A 23,190-nucleotide genomic window follows, 5' to 3' on the forward strand; every position below is an offset into this window, starting at 1 on the left:
AAGAGCCAACAGTAGAAACTTTGATTGTGGGGTTTGAACTTGGAAGCTTCTGAACCATAGTCCAATGCCTTAACCACTGAGCTACCCCTGACTTGATAGTAAATCAAGCTTTAAAATAAGATCAACTGAGTTTCAGAATTGAGCTCTAGAGCTCTATCAGTTTCGTACCTGCCCTTTAATATGGCCTTTATTTAAAGTTGTTGGTCCACCTTTATCAGAACATAGCAGTTTAGCATGCGATTTTCTTGAAAGTCTTCTTGAATTTTTCCTATCTAGCATTCTGAGTGTTGCACAGTTGTTTTTTTTTTTTTTTTTTTTTGATCAATGGTTCTGTATTGTGGCCTGAGGGACTAGAGTGAAATTTTCTCCTGTGCCTTTAACATGCTTTTGTGGTGCTGCTGTTCTCTCCAATGCTGCAGAGACGTCCTCTGGTGTCCTCTCTCTGTAACTGCACTCTCAGCTAACTCACTAGCAATTAACCGCAGAATATGATTCTGCTCAGCCTAGCCAGCACAACACGAGGTCACGGTTTTATAGCCATCATTGTGCCATGAAGGGGTTACGGTATATAAAACAAAACAAATATGAAATTTCAAACTCCATTGTAAATGTTTTTTTTTTTCCTGTGTTCAGATGGAACATGTTCAATGCCTTCATCATGTTGTAGCTGATAAATGAGCTTTATGCTTGGCAGTGCATAGGCATTGTTGCTATGGAGGTTGTGTGTGCTTGTGGTAGGTGTGTATGGCATATTTTATACCTTGTCAACTTCCAACTGATTTAATGCTGATTCATTTGACTGTATGTATTTGATAGTGTGTTTGTAACCAATAGTACGTGGTAGAAATGCAAAGAAAAAATACAGTACATCAGCCAAAGCTTCTGTGAAAACATGAATGTGATTCTGTAGGAGTGTAAATTTAGAAAGACAGGTGTTTATAATCACTTAGCTACTTGAAGGTGGTGGTGGTTTATAATACCAATCTAGATGCCTGTTGCTTTTCTGAACTACACCAAACACTCCCCAGACCTACAAATCCAACCTATCCTGGTTGTCCTCTGAGATTTGACTCATAAACCTCTAACACTGTGATATAGCTTATGTGGCCCACTAAAGAAGAGCCCAGGTTTATGATATGAATATTACCAAGCACTCAATTAACCTAGCAGTCCCTTCATTCATTTTTATGCTTAAACTTCATCTTTACTGAAACCAGCCTGGAATTTGCATTTATACACACAATAAGAATGTGTGGACGTATTTGCCAGTTAAAACATCTTTTTAACTGGTACATGTTTAATTTTATCATCTACATGAATGACTTGTCAGGGGGAAAACTGTTTTAGGGGACCATATAAAGTACTGTATACTATGGGCAACTTTTCTGACCTCTGTCCATGTTAATATCATATATACAAAAAGTGTGTTTTTTCCCTATGGAGAAAGTTAATGTGTATATGGCCTGTACATTTGGGGCTGCACAGATGTAACTGTCCATCATGTTCAAGTTCTGAATGAAGAGGAAAAGCAAGAACAAATGTAAAATAAATGACATCTTATATTTGCATGGTGTCTTTTCGGTCATTTTTTTTGTTTTATTATTTAATTTGCATTAGCTACATCATGTTCATCCTTTTGTATTAATTACTTTATCCTGGCCAGGCTGGTGGTGAATCCAGAGCCTATGTCTGAATAACTGCCTATAACTGGGCAGGAGGTTAGCCTGGATCTGATGCCGATTCTCTTCTCGTGGGCAGATTGCCAAATACACTAGTGAAAATTCTATTCAAATTCTTTCAGTAGTTTTTATGTGATCTGTGCATAAACAGATGGAAAAAAAATTCAATAATCATCTAGTTTGTTACTTATTGTTACTCATCTTGCCCCCCCCCAATAATTTTTTTTTCAAAACATCTTCAATGTACAGACACTTAAACTTTACAGTTTTATTATATTTATAGATTAGCTGCTTAGTTTTACTGAACATCCTGTAGAACCAGCCATAGTCCTTTGTCTCATCTGCTTTTTTTATGCAAGTGAAACCCAAAAACCTTTTTTTTTCAAAATAATTTTAAAATGAAACATTAAACATCATTTACTGTTCTTTTTTGACTACAAATATTTCTCTGCTCGTTTAAATTACTTTCTGTGGAATACTAATTTATAAAAATAATATTATTGGCAGTGGCATCGGACCTTCTTGTAATTGATTTTATGAAATATGTTCTTGAAACTTAATGCAACACACATTTTTATATATCTTTATATATTTTTTTATTCAGTATATTTCTCAATTATTGTTGCTGCTAGCGTCTAAATTCCTAAAGCGATATCGTTTCTTTGGTCATCCCCTTTCTCCTTTTCTAAGGCTTTTTTTTTTTTTTGAGATTTTTATAATTCCATAAACAGCTTCTTCCAGAATTTGTTCATCTCTTATTGTTATATGGTGATGGTGAGAGTCAGGTGTGGGCCTGAAGAAAAGTAAACCCAATAGCAGACAGACAGTGTTTATTGCTTTATTGAAAGGAGTTTCATTGTGTGGATGAAGCAGGAGAAGGGGAGAGAAGAAGCTTGAGTGAATAGGGAGTCTCCTGTGATGCGAAAGGAGGTGGGTCGATGATGTAGGGAAGGAAACCCCATATCCCCGAAGTGGAAGGCGAAGTGGGAGTCTCCCATGACGACTGAGTGAAGGATAAGAATGTGTGTGTGTAATCGCGGCGTCTGATGTCTTGGGAGCTTGTATCTGGCAGAAAGTGAATTCCCGCTCGTGTTGACAAAACTCTTTTGTCCAATATCTGCGAACGCGGAAGTGCGCACAAGCACACACACACGCACGCACGCACGCACAGCTTGAAAGGAATAATGTTCCTTGTGGGCATGATCGAATGGGCTTGATCTGGGAGACATGGAATGAGGGGTTGATGAGGCGCATAGTGTAAAAGCAGTCTGACTGTGCACGGGTTATTGATCTTGGAGACGGTAAATTGGACAATAAATCGAGGAGAAATCCTACATAAGACAGTATTAATGGGGATGTTCCGGGTGGCGAGCATGACTCTCTGTCCAACACGGTAGGTTGGGGCAGTGGAGCGGCGGCAATCTGCATGATGTTTGAAAAGAGATATCGAATGCCGAAGGCTAGCCCTTGCCCGTAGCTAGGTCCTCCTGCCACGGCGTATGAAAGCTTGGGCTGAGGGGACTGCCACCTCCTCCTCTTGTGATGGAAATAAGGAGGGTTGGTAGCCCGACTGCATTGAAATGGTGAGACACCTCTGGAAGCTGAGGACTTAGGGTCGAACAACCTGAGGCACGAAGGTTCAACGCCTGCTTAACCAGGGCCTCAACATCAAGAGAGGTGGCCCAAATGAGACAGTCTGAGGGCAGGATGGTAGATATTGGAGTCCGAGGTGTCTACCAACACCACGAACTGGAGGGAGGGATCCAGTTGTGTAAGGTGAATCATTTCTTTAGTTTGAAAAAGGAGTACTCCGCCTGATCTGACCACTGAAAAGGAATCTTGGTGGAGGTGAGGGTAAGGAGTGGGGCTGCTACTGATCTATAATTGCGGATGAGCCATCGATAGAAGTTGGCAAACCCGAGAAAGCACTGGAGATCCTTTCGGGTGGATGGTCTCGTCAAGTCGGTCATCGCCTTTATCTTGGCTGGTCCATTTAGATCTAAAACAAGGCAATGATAAAGCCCGGGAAGGATGCTGGCGGTGAAATTTACACTTCTCTGCCTTCTCCAGGAGTCTCTGTAGGACTTGGCGAACATGCAGCCGGTGTTCTTCCAGGGAACGAAAAAAAAAAAGAAATCAGGATACCATCCAAATTTACAAACACAAAGATATTTAGGTAATCCCTGATAATGTTGTTTACCAAGAATTGGAAAAAACACTGGGGCGTTAGCTAGGCCGAAGGACACTACGAGATATTCGCAGTGTCCTGACGGGGTGTTAAATGCTGTCTTCCATTCGTGACCCTCTTTAATCCTGATCAGATGATAGGTATTTCGCAGGTTGAGCTTTGTGAACATGTTGACTCCCTGCAGAAGGTCAAAAGCTGTGGACATTAACCCCAGGAGAGGGTAGCGGTTCTTAATGTTGATCTTGTTTAAGCCTCGATAGTCGATACATAGCCAGAGGCCTCCCTCTCCTGAGGCAACAGGGAATATAGTCTACCCTTGGGGGGGTCGTGGCCGGTAGAAGGTCAATGGCACAGTCATAAGGTCTGTGAGGTGGTAAAGAGAGGGCCCGCAATTTCCTGAAGACCTGGTTGAGGTCGGCGTAGTCAGGAGAGACGGCTGAGATGTCAGGGAACTCCATCTCGATAGGGGATGAATCGTGGCTAGGGTGCAGTGCTCTGACTTGAGACAGGACAACAGACACAAAGAACTCCATTCTTGAATTTTGTTCTTGACCAAGTCAATGCGAGGATTATGACGGGTCAACCAAGGGCATCCGAGAACCAAGGGCGAGTGAGCGTTATGCATTACGAGGAAGGAAGTTTCTTCAGAGTTATTGCCAGAAATCCGTAGGGTTATCAGTACTGTGTGTTGGATAATCAATGGCAGAGGGGTCCCATCAAGGGCTCGGACAGCTAATGGTGGTTCAGGGCTAGTGTAAGAAGATTGAGATCCTTAACCTTCGATGGAGAGGTCAGATTCTGGTCAGAGCCGGAATCAATTAATGCAGGGATCATGTAAGCATCCAGAGGTAACCTGCTGGATGCTTTGCATAAGGGAGCCAAGCAGCTCCCCCTGCTGTAAAAGGGACATCCTTAACTGCTCCAAGTCCGCTGGGTTTGTCAAGGCCGATGTATACTGTCAGGTGTGGGACTGAAGGAGAGTGAACCCAATAGCAGACTGACAGTGTTTATTGCTTTATTGAAAGGGAAGCACAAAGGAGTTTCAGCATGTAGATGAGACAGGAGAAGGGGAGAGAAGAAGCTTGTGAGTGAATATGGAGTCTCCTGGACGCAAAAGGAGGCGGGTCAATGACGTAGTGGGGGAGAACCCCACAGCCCGAAAGTGGAAAGTGAAGCTAGAGTCTCCCGTGACATGTAAGTGAAGGATAAAAATGTGTGTGTATAATCGCAGCGTCTGATGTTTTGGGAGCTTGTATCCGGCAGAAAGTGAATCCCCGCTCGTGTTGACAGAATTCTTTTGTCCGATATCCACGAACGCGGAAGTCCGCACAAGCACACACACACACACACACAGCTTGAAAGGAATAATGCAAGTCGAGGTCGGAGAGGCAGGCAAAGTCGTGACCAGTAATCCAGCCACAAGAGAGATTAAATCCAGAGCGTGATCCAAACTCAGCGTAGATAAACAGACGAGGTCATACACATAGGCAAATCCAGAGGGCGAAAACACAAAAACGAAATCCAAAACAGGCACGGTCGAAAGACAGATATAGGACAATAAGAATTTTTTACAAGTGAACGAGACAAGAGGCACGCAGTAAGATACATCGACAAGGTGAGAAACTCACCTAGCACCTAGCCTTATTTTTAAAGCCCCTGGCTAATTGCCAAATTGGTAACAGGTGTGCTCCTGGCCTTGGCGCAGAGAGTATTAGCAGGAGTTATGACTTGGATGTGCTGGGCTGACCGGGCTGGTTCGTGACAGGTGAGTCTGAAATTATCCGGTATTTTTTTACTGCTTCTTTTAATACTTTCCTCTAGATGTTTCCATTTTTGCACAATGATTTTACTACTTAATTACCTATCTCATGTGTATATGAAAGGATATCATACATATTTCTTGTTTCTGTAATATTTTCTCAGGATCATTTGGTTTTAAATCCCCTCTTTTTTTATCTTGATCTCCAATTTTATATTTATTTGATTATGTTCAGAGTATGGGTATGTTTCACATCATTTACACTGTATCTATATGGACAAAATTTAGTTGGTACACTGTTGTCTAAGTTGAGATTTATTTAAGATAACTTAATTAGATCAGTGACTGATTAATCACTAATAAAATTTTGCTGTACCAATAAGGTTCCTGATACCTTCTTTCTAACATTCAAATTAAAAAGCCTCTCAAGGATCTCATTGTTGGGAAATATCATTCAGGACAGCGTTATGAAAAAATCCAAGGCATTAAATATACAGTACTGTACTGGTATAGTGTAAAAGCAATAATAACTATACCAGTAAGTACTGGAATAGTGTAAAAGCAATAATGGTAAAGCTACTAAGAATAGGACACCCTTCTAACATTGCTAAGACTGGTCATGAAGGCTATGGCAGTGTGTAGAAATTTCTACAGTTTTATTAGTTTTTACCTACATGTAAAATGTTGGTTCGTTTCACTTTGACAATATGACAATAAAAACCTACTTGACTAGACATCAAGCAAAGAAAACAACTAAGGAGTTTGCTAAAACTTTTACAATTGAGTTAAGAATTGTAAAAGCGTGATAGGGAACCTGGACCATATCCCAGGAGACTTGGTGCATGAGGTGGGGTACACCCTGGACAGGGTTCCATTTCATAACAGAGCACACACACACACACACACACACACTACATGCAATTTCGCAATTCGGAAACGCCAATTAACCTAATCTGCATGTCATGGACAAGAAAATCCACCAGTTGACCCACCAGACGACCGTGCTAACTACTTAGCCACCATGCTGCCTTGGTAAAATAAAAAAATAAAAAATTGTAAAAACAAAGACTGTTAACACACACAATGTAAAATAAACTTTAGGGATTGGCACAAAACAGCAGTGTAGCCTTAAGACAACCGCTTATCAGTGAGGCTAGTCAGAAAAAAAGGTGTCAGTTTGCAAGGGAGCAAAAAGAATAGATTATGGCGCACTGGAAGAAAAATATCATGTGGTCATTTACAGATTTACCCTGTGCTATAGTAATGGGTCAATCAGAGAAGTAGATGAAGTGATCCATCCATCATGTCTTAAGCTTAGTGTACAAGCCTGTAGGGGCAGTGTTATGATCTGGGGTTGCTTCAGTTGGTCAGCTCCAAGTTCTGCAACATTATGTGTCCAAAAATTAAGGTCAGCTGATTACCTGAATATACTAAATGACCGGGTTTTTTCATCAATGTATTTTTTCTTCCTTGATAGCACGGTCATTCCAAAATGACAGTGCCAAGATTCATTGGCCTCAAAATGTGAAAGAGGGAGCATGAGACATCATTTTCACACATGGATTGCCCAACACAGAGTACAGAATTTAACCTCATTGAGAATCTTTGTGATGTGCTGGAGAAGACTTTATGCAGGGGTCCCACTCTCCCATCATGAAAAAAAGATTTTAGAGAGAAATGAATGAGACTCTGGATAAAAAGGAATTTTGGACATTGCACAAGCTTATGGAATGATTCCACAGTAAATGCATGGCATAATCGAAGTATTATTAGATTATTAGACAATATTAGAGTGTCTCACTTTTTTAAGCCAGGCAGTATAGTATAGTATGGCAAGGTATAGATAGAGAGAGAGAGAGAGAGAGAGAGAGTCTGGGTTTCTAGTTCATCCCAGTCAATATCCAAAACATAAAAAGAGTTACAGTTGATATTTTTAAATTTGACAAAATCCAACATACTCCTAAGGTAAACTAAATGCAACTGAAGTACAGGCAATGACACTACACTGAGAGACATACAGTAGCATCAACCTAAAACTAAATCCACATGGAATGTTTACCTCAGAGCTACATTTGAACACTGTTTAAAACAAATCCATTTTTATTCTCAGCTGGAAGACTCTTTCCACTGCAATCAATTGCACCTTTCTCTTGATTCTCAACTTCTGAGCTCATTTGTTCATCATCATCAAATTCAGCAGCCTGGTTGTCATGTCCTCCCTCCTCAGTCACTGGTTCAGGAGTTTGGTTTGGTGTAGGGATTATATTGAACATTATGAAACCCACCATGATCACCATTAAAGATACAACATAGAGTCCTGAGAACTGAATAGAAAAAAACAGATCACTCACAACATACATAAAATGACTCAATTGACTCAAAATGACTTAATTTCATATTTAGTCCTTATATTAGAAAATGATTTAGCCATTTGATTTTCTATTAAGTTAGACTTTGAGAATGATATATAGAAAGGTACAAAAGTTAGATTATACATTAACAAAGTCATGAACAGTAAGCGCAGGTCAATGTGACCCAGTACTAAGGTGTCTACGGCTGTTTAAGCAGAGCAGAGTGCACATGAACAGCGATTACAGGTTATTGATTAAAGTAAAATTTTTTTTTTCCAAAGTCGCTGCAATGTGCTCTGTAGTACTTTTGTGCATCTTAGCATGTGTGCATGGTTGTACTGTAACCACTCACAGTGAACTGGAATAGGAAAAGTCCACAGAAGATGCTGAAGAGATCTGCTGTGAGCAGAGAGAGGTTAACTGCCGTGGCGCTGGTCATATTGATCACCACAGGCATACAGCTGTACAGTGCATACATACATACGGCAAAGCCACACAGGAGCAGAGCTAAGGAGAGGGCCAGAGACATAATTAAGACAACCTAGAAAACAAATGCAACTCAAACACTGAGAACTTAAACAGGTTTTAAGATGCGGGATTGCAAAAGGTTATGGAAATAGTAGATTTACATTTACATTTAGCAGTTATGTTGCCTACGTATATGCTTCCACAATTGGCAAAACTAACTAATCACAACTGGTGGAGCTGGAAACCAACAGTTAATGTAAATAACAGCAGTGAAAGTAGTTTTAAATGCTTACTGGTACTATTTAGCCAAAAGGTGATGAGAATTACCCATGGAGAAGAAGCTACAAAAGGCAAGCTGACTGCAGGTTCTCTCAGGCTCCTAAATTCAGGGTGGGGCAAAGGGTCATGCTTGCCTTGACCATGCAGCAAGTCATTCCCACATTTCATGTCACCCAGCTATGCCGTCTCGCCTCACGCCTCATAACTATATGTACAGTACCACTTCATGCTGAGGAGAAGGCAGCCAAAACCCACATTCTAAATTTGGATGCACTTTCAGCTAGAAAACACATCTGATAACCTTATGTCATCTTAAACAACACTTTGTTTAGTTAATAACTGCTTCTATCTCACTCTGAATTAACACAATTCTGAATCCCAAATGCCTCTCTACCTTTAATCAAGGTCACTACTTCATGTGTGGAAAAAGTAATTGTACATTCAAGCAAAGTAGCATTGCATTTAAAGCTATCTGGCATTTAACCCTGGAAGCCGGAAGTTAATAGAGCTGATATTCTAAATAGTTCCAAATAGTGTTCGGGACTCAAACACAGTCTCAATGTTTAAGTCCAGGCTAAAAACTATTTATTTAGCCAAGCATTTTTATGAATAGATTTGCCTTAGGTAAGGGAGCAGATCTGGGGGATCCATGGACGTAGAGTATTATGGTGAACTGGTATGTTTAGATGCTGTCATCCTCACTCTCATTGATCACTCAGGTTTGCTGACGGTAAGGTGATTGTTTACTTTACATCTCAGGAAGCCCTCATGTTTGTGTTTCCTTCTGGCTCTCCCTTTTAGTTATGCTGTCATAGTAAGTCCTGCCGAAGTCTCTGCTTGCACTCTACAGTTAATATACATTATACATTGTGTGACTGTGACCATACTTAACTGCCATCTTTCCTCCTCTTCTCTTTCTCCCCCTCGTTCTCTTTCCTCTCTTCCCCTGTCTCCCCCTTTCACTCTTTCTCTCTCTCTGTCGAGCTACACATGTCGTTCCTGAGCTGCCAGTGATCCAGACTCCCTCTGCCCTCCGGACTTGTTTGACCCATCCTGGTGCCCCACTTCTGGTTGAAGATATTGTCACATGGATGCCCCGTGTGTCTCTTTGGGATGCGTCTGGTGTCTGGGGATGATTCTCTCTACCTAGAAGACGGTTCTGGCCTTGACTGGTGTTGGCAACTGTTTCTCTGGGGACTTGACAGTTCGATAGTTCAGGACTGAAACTTCCTACAAGTCTACCTGGGTCTTCAATAACTACCTGGACTCCATATTAACATCAATTAACATCAGCTATTATAACTGAACTGCCTGCCACCCTACACACTGTATAAATGCAGATCATTTACTGCTTTCTGTTTCACCCAAATGAGGATGGGTTCCCTGTTGAGTCTGGTTCCTCTTAAGGTTTCTTCCTATTACCATCTCAGGGAGTTTTTCCTTGCCACTGTCGCCCTCGGCTTGCTCACCAGGGACAAACTGACCATTTTGATTCATACAAATTCACATTATATACAAACTTAAATAATTCTTTTGATTGTGTAAAGCTGCTTTGCGGCAATGAAAATTGCTAAAAGCACTATACAAATAAAATTCAATTGAATTGAATTAAATACAATGCAGTTGACCAGCCAAACATTAAAACGCAATTTGCAGCGATCGCCGGTTTTCCTAATGTAATCGGAGCGATCGACTGCACGCACATTGCTATAAAGGCGCCATCCGAAGATGAATTTGCATACGTGAATCGGAAATATTTCCAATTAATTCTTCTTTGTCTTTCGGCTGTTCCCTTTCAGGGGTCGCCACAGCGAATCATTTGCCTCCATCTAACCCTATCCTCTGCATCCTCTTCTCTCACACCAACTAACTTCATGTCCTAAATATTTCCAATTAATAAATGTGCAAATAATATGTGATGCTCAAATGCGCCTAACAAATATTGTGGAAAGGTGGCCTGGGTCAACCCATGATTCATTCATCCTCACAAACAGCATGGTTGGGATGAGGCTCCAAGGTGGCAGGGGGTGCGATGGTTGGCTTCTTGGTGTGTGATGTATTTAAAGATATTATTCCAGCTAAGTTTTTTTAAATTTTGTTATTAATTCCAGAGGATAAACAATTATGCAAATAACAGTTTTTCTCCGGTCTACCTCCGAAAGGAGCACCTCCAATTCACATTCTGTGAAGTTTCTTTTCTTGCTTGCTTTTGCCATTGCTTTTTCGTTTGGTTTTGCCAAAGTGGAGTCATTAACATATTTATATGGGGGAGAAGGCAGGAAGGGGTTTTGCGCTCGTGCACGTGCGTTCAATTTCACGTTAATTGGGATGTACAAAGAGAAATTGCTGGGATTCCGCGTACGCAGTGTTTCATACATCAGATTTTTTTGCTGCGTATGCACATTTACAGCTTCGTCCGCATGCAATGTTTTAGTATGAATTCAACGCAAGTCTTTGTACATGAGGCCCCAGCTCTGCCAGTTGTGAAAATATATGTGTTGGTGGAGCAAAAGCAAGTGACTAAATAAACAAACAAATCATGAGGTGCTAAAATTTGTAGAACAAATTATTAAAGTACAAATGTACCATCACACTCAAGGCCATGCTTTTGTACTGGATATTTACATGGTTGTAATAACTAACCCAACAGCACTCCCTTTTGTGTGATATTGCCTAATTATTCTACTTTAGAATATCAACCAACTTCTGTGCTTTTTGGGTTCTATCCTAAAAAGCTTCAAATGGAAAGCTAGAGTGCTGGGGTGTACTAGAGTGATACAGTGCATCCGGAATGTATTCACTTTTTCCACATTTTGTTATGTCACAGCCTTATTCCAAAATAATTATTTTTTCCTCAGAATTCTATACACAACACCCCATAATGACAACATTAAAAAAGTTTACTTGAGATTTTTGCAAATTTAGTAAAAATTAAAAAAATTGAGGAAGCACATATACGTAAGTATTCACAGCCTTTGCCATAAAGCTCAGAATTGAGCTCAGGCGCTTCCTGTTTCCCCTGATCATCCTTGAGATGTTTCTGCAGCTTAATTGGAGTCCACCTGTGGTAAATTCAGTTAATTGGACATAATTTGGAAAGGCACACACTTGTCTCTATAAGGTCCCACAGTTGACAGTTCATGTCAGAGCACAAACCAAGCATGAAGTCAAGGGAATTGTCTGTAGAGCCCCGAAACAGGATTGTCTGGAGGCACAAATCTGGGGAAGGTTACAGAAAAGAATTCTGCTGCTTTAAAGGTTCCAATGAGCACAGTGGCCTCCATCATCTGTAAGTGGAAGAATTTTGAGACCACCAGGACTCTTCCTAGAGCTGGCCGAAACTGAGCGATTGGGGGAGAAGGGCCTTAGTCAGGAAAGTGACCAAGAACCCAATGGTCACTCTGTCAGAGCTCCAGAGGTCCTCTGTAGAGAGAGGAGAACCTTCCAGTAGGACCTCCATCTCTGCAGCAATCCACCAATCAGACCTATATGGTAGAGTGGCCAGACGAAAGCCACTCCTTAGTAAAAGGCACATGGCAGCCTGCCCAGAGTTTGCCAAAAGGCACCTGAAGGACTCTCAGACCAAGAGAAACAAAATTCTCACGTCTGATGAGGCTCTCTGCCCACTCTACCATATAGTCCTAATTTGTGGATTGCTGCAGAGATGGTTGTTCTTCTGGAAGGTTCTCCTCTCTCCACAGAGAGCTCTGACAGAGTGACCATTGGGTTCTTGGTCACCTCCCTGACTAATCGCTCAGTTTAGATGGCCCGCCAGCTCTAGGAAGAGTGCTGGTGGTTTTGAACTTCTTGCCACTCAGCTCATTGGGACCTTCAAAGCAGCAGAAAATTTTCTGTAACTTTTTCTGTAACCTAAGGCTGTAAATACTTATGTACATGCGCTTTCTCAATTTTTTATTTTTAGTAAATTTGCAAAAATCTGAAGTAAACTGTCATAATGTCAACATGTTGTCATTATAGGGTGGTGTTTGTAGAATTCTGAGGATTTTTTTTTCAATCCAATTTAGAATAAGACTGTGAGTGCCTCCGAGTGGCGCAGTGGTAAAGTGCTCGCCCTATCAACCTGTCTATGCACATTTTAGCATGTTTTCCCAGTGTTCTGGTGCATTTACTTAAGGTTCACTGGTTTGTTCCAAACACCCAAAACAAGCTATGAGATACAGTATCAGCTTGATAGGAGTGAGTATCTTGATATGATAAGACTGACTGCTCTAAATTTCCTATGGTAAAAGTATTCACTCACCCATCCAAATCATCGAATGCAGGTATTACAACCACTTTCATGGTTACCTAGGCATGCAGACTACTTCTACAAACATTTGTGAAACAATGGATTACTCTCCGGAGCTCAGTGAATTCTATTGGTAACGTGATAGGATGCCACCTGTGCAATAAGTCCAGTCGTGAAATTTTCTTGCTGTTAAAAATTCTGTTAGTGGTATTATAATGAAGTGGAAGTGATTGAGAAGGACAGCAACCCAGCCATGAAGTGGTAGGCCACATAAAACCACCAGAATCACGCTTCTGAAAAATTGGTTAAAAAATTCCCATAATCACACTCCTAAACCTTGTGAAAAGCCTTCCCAGAAGAGCTGTTATAGCTGCAAAGAGTGTGCCAACATCATATTAAACCAGGTGGATTAAGAATAGTATGTTACAGGCAGGCAAATACTTTTGGCAATATAGTGTATATCTAAATGTGCATCTAAATGACTTCTCTAAGACTTCTCTAATAGATAGGCAATCTAACAGTGATATGATATGATAAGAATTGGGATACTAAGGATTATTTTAAGGGTCACTTTCTTTCTGTGTTGTTCAGTGTGGCAACATACTTGGGGAAAAATATCAAATAATCTCACACTGTAAAAACGCAATAAAAACTATAATGTGGTGCTCTTACCAATTTGCCATGTCCACTGAATATTTGCCACCTCCATATGTTCTAAAATACCTCTAAAAATACATGGTGTTAATACATGGGTAGACCCATTCATCATGACATTTTATGAAAAAAATCTTCTACATAGCTGATTCTTCATGTACCTCAGCATGCAATTTGATAAACATCCAAATGAGTCTCACAGCTGTATTCCGCTGATCAGTGTCCCAAAGAGGCCGACCATGCCCAGATACTCCATCCGGTTCCTTTTCTTCACAATGTACTCCTGACACATGTTGGAGACTGCATACAGAGTGGCACTGATGATAACTAGGCCATCGCCCAACAGAATGTTACTGCCTGTATAAGTCAGGATGATATACCATTCAGTATAATAGAGTATGATTGTGAACATATGTTTGTTACAAATCATTACAAAGGTCAGCAGGCAACCATACTAGTGGAGTAGTGGTTTATCATTATTATATACAGTATAAAGCAATTAATTTTATTGCTTTTTTTGCTGTAACACTGCGAAACTCTCAGTTCTGATTGGTCAGAGGGTATTGATAAGTTCCAGCACCAGTATCAGTAGCTCTACTATTTTTTAGAAGCACTAACAATAATTCAATATTGTTTTTATAGTTACTGCTTATTCATGGACATGTGTATGTCAAATGCTCCAAATCATCTAAATGTTTAATAATAAACATATTTTTAAGGTATAAGTATTTATGTTGAAACTTCCAGTAAGGAGCTATTTCTTTAACATTTATGGAAGGAGCCCCAGCTTCGGATAAGGTAAAAGGGAGGCATAAAATTGTTGTTTTACATTTTGTTTGTGATGTTCAGTTCATATGTGAAAATTATTCCAGTTACAGCTAAACGTCGTTTTTTTGTTCTTCTGCGACACTCCTGCCCAGACGTTCTCTTTTATTCAAGTGGAAGGATGCCACGTCACATACTCACGTCCTATGGCTCAGAGATATTATGTCTTTTTCGTCCCTGGAGATGATTCACTACTCAAACCGTGATTTAAGACTTGGTATGGGGGCACATCCTTAGGTTTTTTCATATACATTTATTGTTTAATCCCCTTAGTATTTGTTTTGTTGTTTGTTTTTTTCCCTTCCCCTACTCCCTTTTTTCTCTTCTCTTTTTTTGCACACAAAACCCAGACTTCCAGCTCCACGTTCTTGTTTCTTTCCTTCTCTTTAAATATGACTGATGTTTAGCCTTTCTTAGACATGTAAAGCTGGCTTGGAGTCAGGGATTGGCGTTCCCAAATTGCCTGTAGTGTGTGAATGAGTGTGTGAGTGTGTGCCCTGCGATAGATTGGCACCCTGTCCAGGGTGTAACCCTGTCTAAGCCTCCTAGAATAGGCTCCAGGTTCCCGTGACCCTAAATACAGGATAAAGCGGTATAGACGGAGAGTGAGTGAGTAAGAAAATGACTCCTCATGCTTTCAGAATCAGTCTTATGATTATACAATATGAGTCCTGAAACATGCTTGTGCCATCAGGAAAATAAACTCCATAAATGTGATAACCTGGTCATTCACTATATTAAGGTCATCAGTTGACTTGCTTTAGGTCAGCAGTTTATTGCCAACACTCCCTCCAGACGCTTGTGCAGTGGGCACTATGCATGATGGGTGCAAAACTTCTGGCAGTTTCCTTCTTACCCTGATGTACATTCAAAAGATTTTTAAATGACTCTCTCTAACAAGTGTTTTTTTGATGCCCAGACAGCTGTTTAGTTCCAATAATGTGATTTCTCATCATATTGTGTGTGTATGGACATGCTTTTACCTTCACTATTAAAACAGCAAAGCGATCTCAATTCTTTATTTGTTTTACCTATTTTTTTTCCACAAAGTTGACGGTTTAAAACTATCCTTCCAGGTTTTGATAATGTGTTGATAATGTGATAATATGTATTGGGGCTTAACCCCAGTCTTAATAATTCTGAAAAACTGTTATTTGTTTTCTTTGCTTGATGCAACTTAATAAATTGACCCTTCAGAAATGTTGATTTTTTTGCCAGGCAGTGTACTGTATGTATATTAAATATAAGATTTTTTTTTTTAAATAAATAGACAACTGTAAAACAATGTAGCCTTTGATGATTGTATACTTAACAGCATGCTTCTACTTTTTTTTTTATAACTTACTTAACATTGAAGGAAAAAATTAAACTTTAAACTGTTAAGCTTAATATTTATTCAGTAGAAAGTCAATAACTAACGCCCTTACTTGATCCTTGGTCTCTCCCTGAGACTAGATCTGCCCCTACCATGGCTCCTACACCCCCCAGACACACACACACAGCCACATAGTGAATGATTCTGTAGCGTGTTTTCAGGAAGACCCAGGATAGGATCAACAGCATTGGAAGAATAAAGCAATCCAAAAGCTGTAACACAGATAATTAGTCAAAACAGTCATGCAACAGCATTAACATATCTCCTAGAAATTTTTAGGCAGATACAAATCCAACAAATTGTAAACCTTTCGATAACATGGCTATACATAAGTCTGTTTCACCTGTATGCTGGTTAATGTGGTGTACTGGTAAGCCTTCACCACTGCATAATTTGCCTCCACATCTACCAGCCCTAACAATACATACTTCCACCATTTTGTCCTTAAGATCTGCAGAATATTTTCATCACCTATAGTATATTGAAAGAAAGAACACAAATACAAAACATTAACACTATGTCTATGTATTAAATAAAATAGAATGTAGCATTTCTTAAAATAAGCCCTATAAAAAGAATATCTCTATCAATCTTGCCCAATAAATCTCTGGCTCATATACTTTTTAAAACATAATTACTGTTACTGAGAAAAAAGCAGAAATGTGTTAAATGTAAAAGCAGTTATAGAATTAAAAAGCAGTCCACAAACTGTAAAAAATAAATAAATAAATAAAAAAATCTAAACGTATGTATTTGTATAATACCTCATTATAGAGGTTAAACTACATTAATTCACATAGCAACTAAACTTCTGGCAGAGTAACTGACTGGTACCACTTTTTACTAACTAGCAACAGTTTATGAAAAGTGGATGGTAATTACAAATGACTATATTCAGTAAAAAGAGCTTAAGTTACATACTGTAGATTTTTTTTTATTTTATTAAAGTTAACATTGATGTAAACTGAAAAAGCCCAACCTCTTTTGAAACAAAGTGCAGTAGTGTATGTGAGGCAAAGAAGTATATAATTGATGCAGCTCTGAAGCATTGGTACGTCCAGGTGAAAATCTGTGGCCAGGTACTGAGATGTGACTGCAGTTCCACAAATCAGTGCTGAGAGACCCTGACCCATGGCTATTGTTTTCAGAAGCTTCCTGTAAAACCATGTACAAAGAGTGCCCAGTTAAGTCAGGGCTAAATTACTATTTCAGAAACTAACCCTGTTGCTTACACTCTCAGAAAAATACTGTATCGTGTTTTGGCCCTGTGTAAATACAATCAAGTGTACTCTCAATATGTGAACAGATTGTAAATCAGTAAATTAGTATTCCTTTAAAATCTTTTAAGAGCTGATTGGCCGAGCTCTCTCAGAGGGACTCCCTTGCGCTCCCACATTAAACACGGCTCTACAGCCAATCAGGGGCGTCTGTGAGCTCGCGCACGCGGAAGGAGCGGCTAGCGCTTTCCCCTGAGTGTGTTACTCAAATTAAAATTTAAATTCAAATTTTATTTGTCACATACACAAACATACACAGTACGAAATGTAGTGAAATGCTTATACGACTGCCATTGACCCTAAAAGAGAATTAAAGTTTACAAATAAGAAATAAATATGAATAAAAGAAATACGATAGAAATTAAATAGAAAAATTTAATTAAACTAGGAAAAATAGAACTAAAAATAAAAATAGAAATGTGCTAGGAAAAAATAGAACTAAAAAATAAAAATAGAAATATGATGTACATAAAAATAGAAATATACTGTGCAAATTGAAATATACTGTACTGGGTGTGCAAATATGCATAGAACCAAAGTGTCTTTGTGCAGAGGTTAAACATGTAGTGTAGTTGTGAAGGTAGGTATGCAAAGTTATTAAAGTGTCTTTGTGCAATGGTCCAGGATGTAAACGTACAACATGTAGTGTAGATATGAAGGAAGGTGTGCGTGTAATTGTACATAGTGTTCATGGATGTAAAAAGATTGATAGATTTGATCAATTATGAAAAGATTGTGTTAGTTCTGCAACTAACTAACTCCTCCCCTAAAGGTGCATTTAAAAAAAAAATTTTATTCAGTTTGTGAAAAGCAAACAATAACAAATGGTCTCAGTCCAAGGGAAGTCCAAAGTCCTTTAGCAAAGCCATCGTTCTTATTGCTTTTAAGTTCTTTGATAACTCAATTGATTCAAAATACATTTTCAACTCAAGTTTAAATCTTAAAAAAAGAGGTTTGCATTTAGAAAATTTACATTTATGAATATGATATTTAGCAAACAAGAAAATAAGGTTTATGAGATAAGTATCACCATTTTTTTCACATTCGTGAAAACCAAAAAGTACATTTCTGTAAGTAAACTCAAAATTAGGATTCACATAACATTTGACAAATTTAAGAATGTCACACCAAAATGATGTTGTATAAGAGCAATTCCAGAATAAATGTAGAGAAGTTTCAAGGTTATCTAAACAGAAACAACAGTTGGTGTCAATATCCTTCTTCAGTCTTTTAAGAAAGCACTTATCCGGATAAACTCTATAAATTAACTTAAACGCTATTTCTCTCATTTTGTTAGTAATTAAATATTTGTGAGGTAATGACCAAACTTTCTTCCAGGGAATATCACTAACTAAACCATTCCAATAAGAGAGTACATAAGGCACAGAAATAGACTCCATCTGAAATAACACTCCATGTGGAACTGCATCAGCAACAATGGCAAACTCTTTCGGACTAACAGGAATTCCATGCTTAACTAAAAATTCTGAATAATTACAAAGCAAACCATTCTGATTGAAAAGTTGAGACACAAACATAATACCATTTTTAAACCAATTTTCAAAAAAAAAAGATTTATGTTTATACAGTAGATTCTTATTGTTCCAGATTAGATACGAGTGAGGTGTAAAATTATGTTTAAAAATGAGGGACCAAGCTAATAACATTTGTCTATGAAAAAGAGATAATTTGACAGGGATTTTCATGATATTATAGTTACAGATTAATAAAAAATTTAAACCACCTAGTTTAGAAAAAATAGCATTAGGGATCAGATTCCATATAGATGAGGGCTTATTGATAAAGTTTTTTATCCAATTTATTTTAAAGGTGTTGTTCAGTGGAGAAATCAAGAAAGTTCAATCCCCCTTTCTCAATGGTGTTCATCAGTACAGATTTTCTAATAAAATGAGTTTTATTCTTCCAAACAAAGTTGAGAAGCATTGTATCGATTTTTTTAAGAATGGCAGTGTCAACATTCAGAGAGAGAGCCGCATAAGTTAATCTTGACAAACCTTCAGCTTTGGCTAGTAAGATTTTTCCCTTCAATGAGAGATCACGTTGGAGCCACATATTTAATTTTTTCTTAGTGCTTTCAATTAAAGGATTAAAATTTAAGGAGCATCTTTCTAATTCATTTTTATTTATAAGAACACCTAAATAAGAAATCTGATCTTTGATTTGAATATTACAAATTTCTGCCAAATTACATTCTTTGGTGGACATTAATTCACACTTTGAGAGGTTCAAGAACATCCCTGATGCTTTGGAGAATTGCTGAATATACTTCAGTGCTAAAGGAACCTGTTTAGCATCTTGCAAAAAAAGTGTGGTATCATCAGCCAGTTGACTGATAAGTGCCCCTAACGGTGCGTGAGCGAGCAGTTCGAAAAGATGCGGTCGGCTGACGTCATGCGGTTCGGAGGAAACACGTGATAGTCTTCGCCCTCCCGGCTGAATGGTAGTAGTAGCCTTAATGTGGGAGCCCCCTAGTGATGGGGAGAAATTGGCCACGACTAAATTAGGGGAGATATGCCACATATATGGACTACAATTTGTTTTTAGAATTAATATTTAAAGTTTTACTATATTAAACTTTGCCTTTAAAGGGGAAACTAATCAGCCATAATGTTACAAAGCAAAACATTATGTGTTGGGTTCCACTTATGTTGCCTGGGCAGCGCTGGCTCCTCAAATAATGACACCACAAGACCTCTGCGCGTGTGTTGTGGTCTCTAGCACTACAACATTGGCAGCGGATTCTTCGGGTGCTGTAGGTTACAGGATGGGCCACCATGGATCAGACTTGTTTGTCTTTTGCATCCCATGGGTGTTTGGAGGCCGAGTCAGCAGCGTTGAGCTCTTTGCAGCATTTACTTTTTTCATCAAGTTGTGCTACATTGGCTTTTCTCTGGGATCAGACCAGACAGGTGGGTTTTTTCTTCCCACTGGCATAAATGATCCTTGGCTGCCCATGATCCTGTCACCAGTATACCAGTATATAACTAATAATTAATGTTAATGTGCAATATCATGTGGTATTAATGTTATGGCTGGTCGGTGTACATACTAAAGATACAAAAAAGCGCCCACTTAATAATATCACCCCAACAAAAAGAAAATGTACAGTTTAGCTTCCTTTTTTCTGAATAATGGTTACACCGAATAATGGTTACACATCTGTAGGATATTATTACACATTTAATAATGCTAGCATGTACTTTGGTAATCACTTGACATTTAGAATGACCTATTTAAGAAGTAAATCAGCTTGACAACATTCTTTGTTAGCATGGAAAGGAAAGGGGTAAAAGGGATGACATATCCTCACTCACCATGTGAACATTTCCCTCCATTTGAAATCTTTGAATTCTCTTGAGAGCTTTTCACAGACTGACTCTTGTTGTTCATGACTCATCTTTGCTTCTCTGTTGTTCTTACTCCTTGTGCTCCAAAGTGAGCTTTGGACAGCCGTTGTGTGACCGAAAGGAACACAGTACCATGTCTTAACTAATGATGTGAATCATTTACTGTGCAACTTTCAAGGTTAAGAATGATAACACATTTTACAACCCAAGCATTAGCATTTAATTCATTTATTCAGTCATTAATTTTCTATACCCCTTTATCCTGTGTACAGAGTGGCGGGGACCTATCCCATGAAACTTAGGGCACAAGGTTGAACAGGGTGCCAATCCATCGCAGGGCATACTCACACACACACCACAGGAACCTAATCTGCATGTATTTGGACTGTGGGACACAGAGGAAACCCACAAAGCACAGGAAAAACATGCACACCTGAACCGGGGATTGAACCCTCAACCCAGGAAGTGCGAGGCCACAGTTAACCACTAACCACTACGCCACCATGTCCCCTAGCTTTTATACATATAGATTATATATGTATTAGTGTTTGTTTAAAAAGAACCTGATCTTTAGTCAGTTACCTTTGATGTCATAAACATTTATGCCCTATGTGTATATAACTGGGTGTGACAGAGCGAGAGACTTTGACTTTAACTATTAAACGTAGTGTCAGTGATTGTGGAACAGGTTAATCCAAATCAATTGATGAGGACTCCAGCATCACAGAGGCTGCATTCCATTCTCAGTCAGTAGAGAATAGGGAATAGATGTAGTATTTCAAAGGGTACAAATGTCTCACTCCTGATCCATCATTCCAGCCCTGTTTCCACCATTGCTTCACTCCTTTTCACAACACACTCCTCTACTCCGACTTTGACAATTTGATAGTGACCTCAAAATCCACTTTTCTGGTTGCTTTTTTAGCCAACTTGTCTGCTGTCTTGTTTCCTCACATATCTGAAAGGCCTGGGACCCACAGGAAATAATTTTTTTTTTTTTGTTTAACTATTTTTAAGTTAGCTAAAAAGATTTTACTCACAAGTTTCTGGTGCCTTCCAGCTGTAACTGTACTAATGATTGTAAGTGCTGCTCCTGAGTCACCACAAATAACGGTGACTAATCTATTCTACTGCCACCAATAATGCATATAGCTTCCGGGTACATAAACTATGACAATTAGAAATTTCTAATGTGTAACTAGGTATAGTAATGGCAGCCCCAGTTTTCTCTGATTTCTGGTCCTTAGACCCATCTGAGAAGACCTGTATGCTACATGCTGTATGTATCTTTATATTTCTAGTCGATATATCTATAATATTCGCCAACTAGGCCAGCTGTCTCATCATTATGCTTGATCATTAATAATTTCAAATACACATTTGCCATTTTTTAACATACAAAAGGGTCAAATATGCCACACTACGGTTGCAGCAAAATCTTTTCCATACACACACATCTCTATTGCTGGCTGATCTCATTTCCAAGCAAAGATTTCCTTCTGAGGCCTCTCCTTCTCCCAACACTCCTCCAGCTCTATCTCCATCAGGTGGATTTCTCCAAGCCCTCCTATGTTGATCCGATAATTAACCACTAGCTGTTTTCTTCATAGCCAAAATGGCATTTCACCTGCTTCAACTTGAAGAGCACTTACTTGGGAGGTTTTAGAACAGCATATAGTGCAAGCTCACTTCACAGATTGGAAAATGTAGTAGGAATTAAGAGAACGGGCTTCTCCTGACTCCTATTTGACTGATCGTTATCAGTTTGTAGCTTTAAATGATGACTATTCTGCATGTTCTCACGTGGAGTTTGGAGTTCCACAGTGTTCAGTTTTAGGCCCACTGCTTATTTCTCTTTACATGCTTCCTCTGGGCAACATAATAATTATAATAATAATAATTAATAGTTAACATAGTAATGCTGTGACGTAGCTTCCTGTTTTCATATTGTTACCGCGAACGGTCCTTGTTTGTTTGTATCAGGGTTTAAATTATACTGCTTTTCCATTAATACAAAATAATAACAATAATAATAATAATAACTAGATTTTACATTTTAATACTACTGGACTTTTTCAGTTTTTTGTGCTTTTTCGGAGAATGTGCATATCTCTTCGTTTAGGAACAACAAGCGGAATCCATTTTCAAACAACCAAAACTCAGGTACGTTACAGTATGTCTAGTATTCAGCTCGTTCAGTGTGTGGATTGCAGGATGTTAAGACTTTCTTCCTCCGTCATTAGCGATAACTTTGCACTCTGACGGAGAAGATATTGGGGTTGAAGGAGCGCATCCAGACTTTAGAGAGGGTTAAAGAGCATGAAAGTAGTGTTATTCCAGTAGCAGAAAGTCTGGGTGCCGCAGGCGGAGATAGCCAGCCCCCGACTCTGGCGCCATACTCGTTTAGAAAAGGCTTAGGCTAACCAACGGGTGCACACCTTGTGCTTCACTTGCTCTTCTCAGTCATGCACCCTGTGGGACGGTTCCACTTTGGTCCTGGCCTTGGCTGATGCTGACAGCTGTTCTCTGAGGACTTGTGACTGCAGTCGCTTGATAGTTCAGGACTGGACTTTCCCACAGTTTACCTGAGCCTCCAATAACAAACTGGACTCCACAACAACATCATGCAATAGTGAGGACTTCATGAACTTTTTTAATAATAAAATTGTAAATATTAGGCATAAAATTGAGGTTTTGAAACCGAACAATGTAATTGAT

At 39.1% G+C, this 23,190-nt stretch overlaps 1 protein-coding gene across 1 annotated transcript; it reads right to left on the minus strand.

The window, feature by feature from the left end:
• Window positions 1–7,491: 7,491 nt before the first annotated feature.
• Window positions 7,492–20,559, minus strand: slc35f2l (info solute carrier family 35 member F2, like). The gene is made up of 8 exons (XM_053508019.1): window positions 20,440–20,559; window positions 16,807–16,982; window positions 16,171–16,298; window positions 15,880–16,039; window positions 13,828–13,984; window positions 13,646–13,698; window positions 8,330–8,484; window positions 7,492–7,950 (listed from the first exon to the last, which is right to left on the minus strand). The coding sequence occupies exons 1-8, from the start codon at window positions 20,520–20,522 to the stop codon at window positions 7,693–7,695; spliced, it is 1,170 nt and encodes a 389-aa protein (XP_053363994.1). The 5' UTR covers window positions 20,523–20,559; the 3' UTR covers window positions 7,492–7,692.
• Between the last annotated feature and the right edge of the window lie 2,631 nt (window positions 20,560–23,190).

Source organism: Clarias gariepinus, chromosome 11 (genome assembly GCF_024256425.1).
Source record: "Clarias gariepinus isolate MV-2021 ecotype Netherlands chromosome 11, CGAR_prim_01v2, whole genome shotgun sequence".
NCBI lineage: Eukaryota > Metazoa > Chordata > Actinopteri > Siluriformes > Clariidae > Clarias > Clarias gariepinus.

Coding starts and splice junctions, on each gene's coding strand:
- slc35f2l (XM_053508019.1), bottom strand. CDS start 20,522: ATGAGTCATGAACAACAAGAGTCAGTCTGTGAAAAGCTCTCAAGAGAA. Junction 16,299..16,806: donor TGCACTTTGTTTCAAAAGAG/GTTGGGCTTTTT, acceptor AATATACTATAG/GTGATGAAAATATTCTGCAG. Junction 7,951..8,329: donor TTTTCCTATTCCAGTTCACT/GTGAGTGGTTAC, acceptor TTTTCTATTCAG/TTCTCAGGACTCTATGTTGT.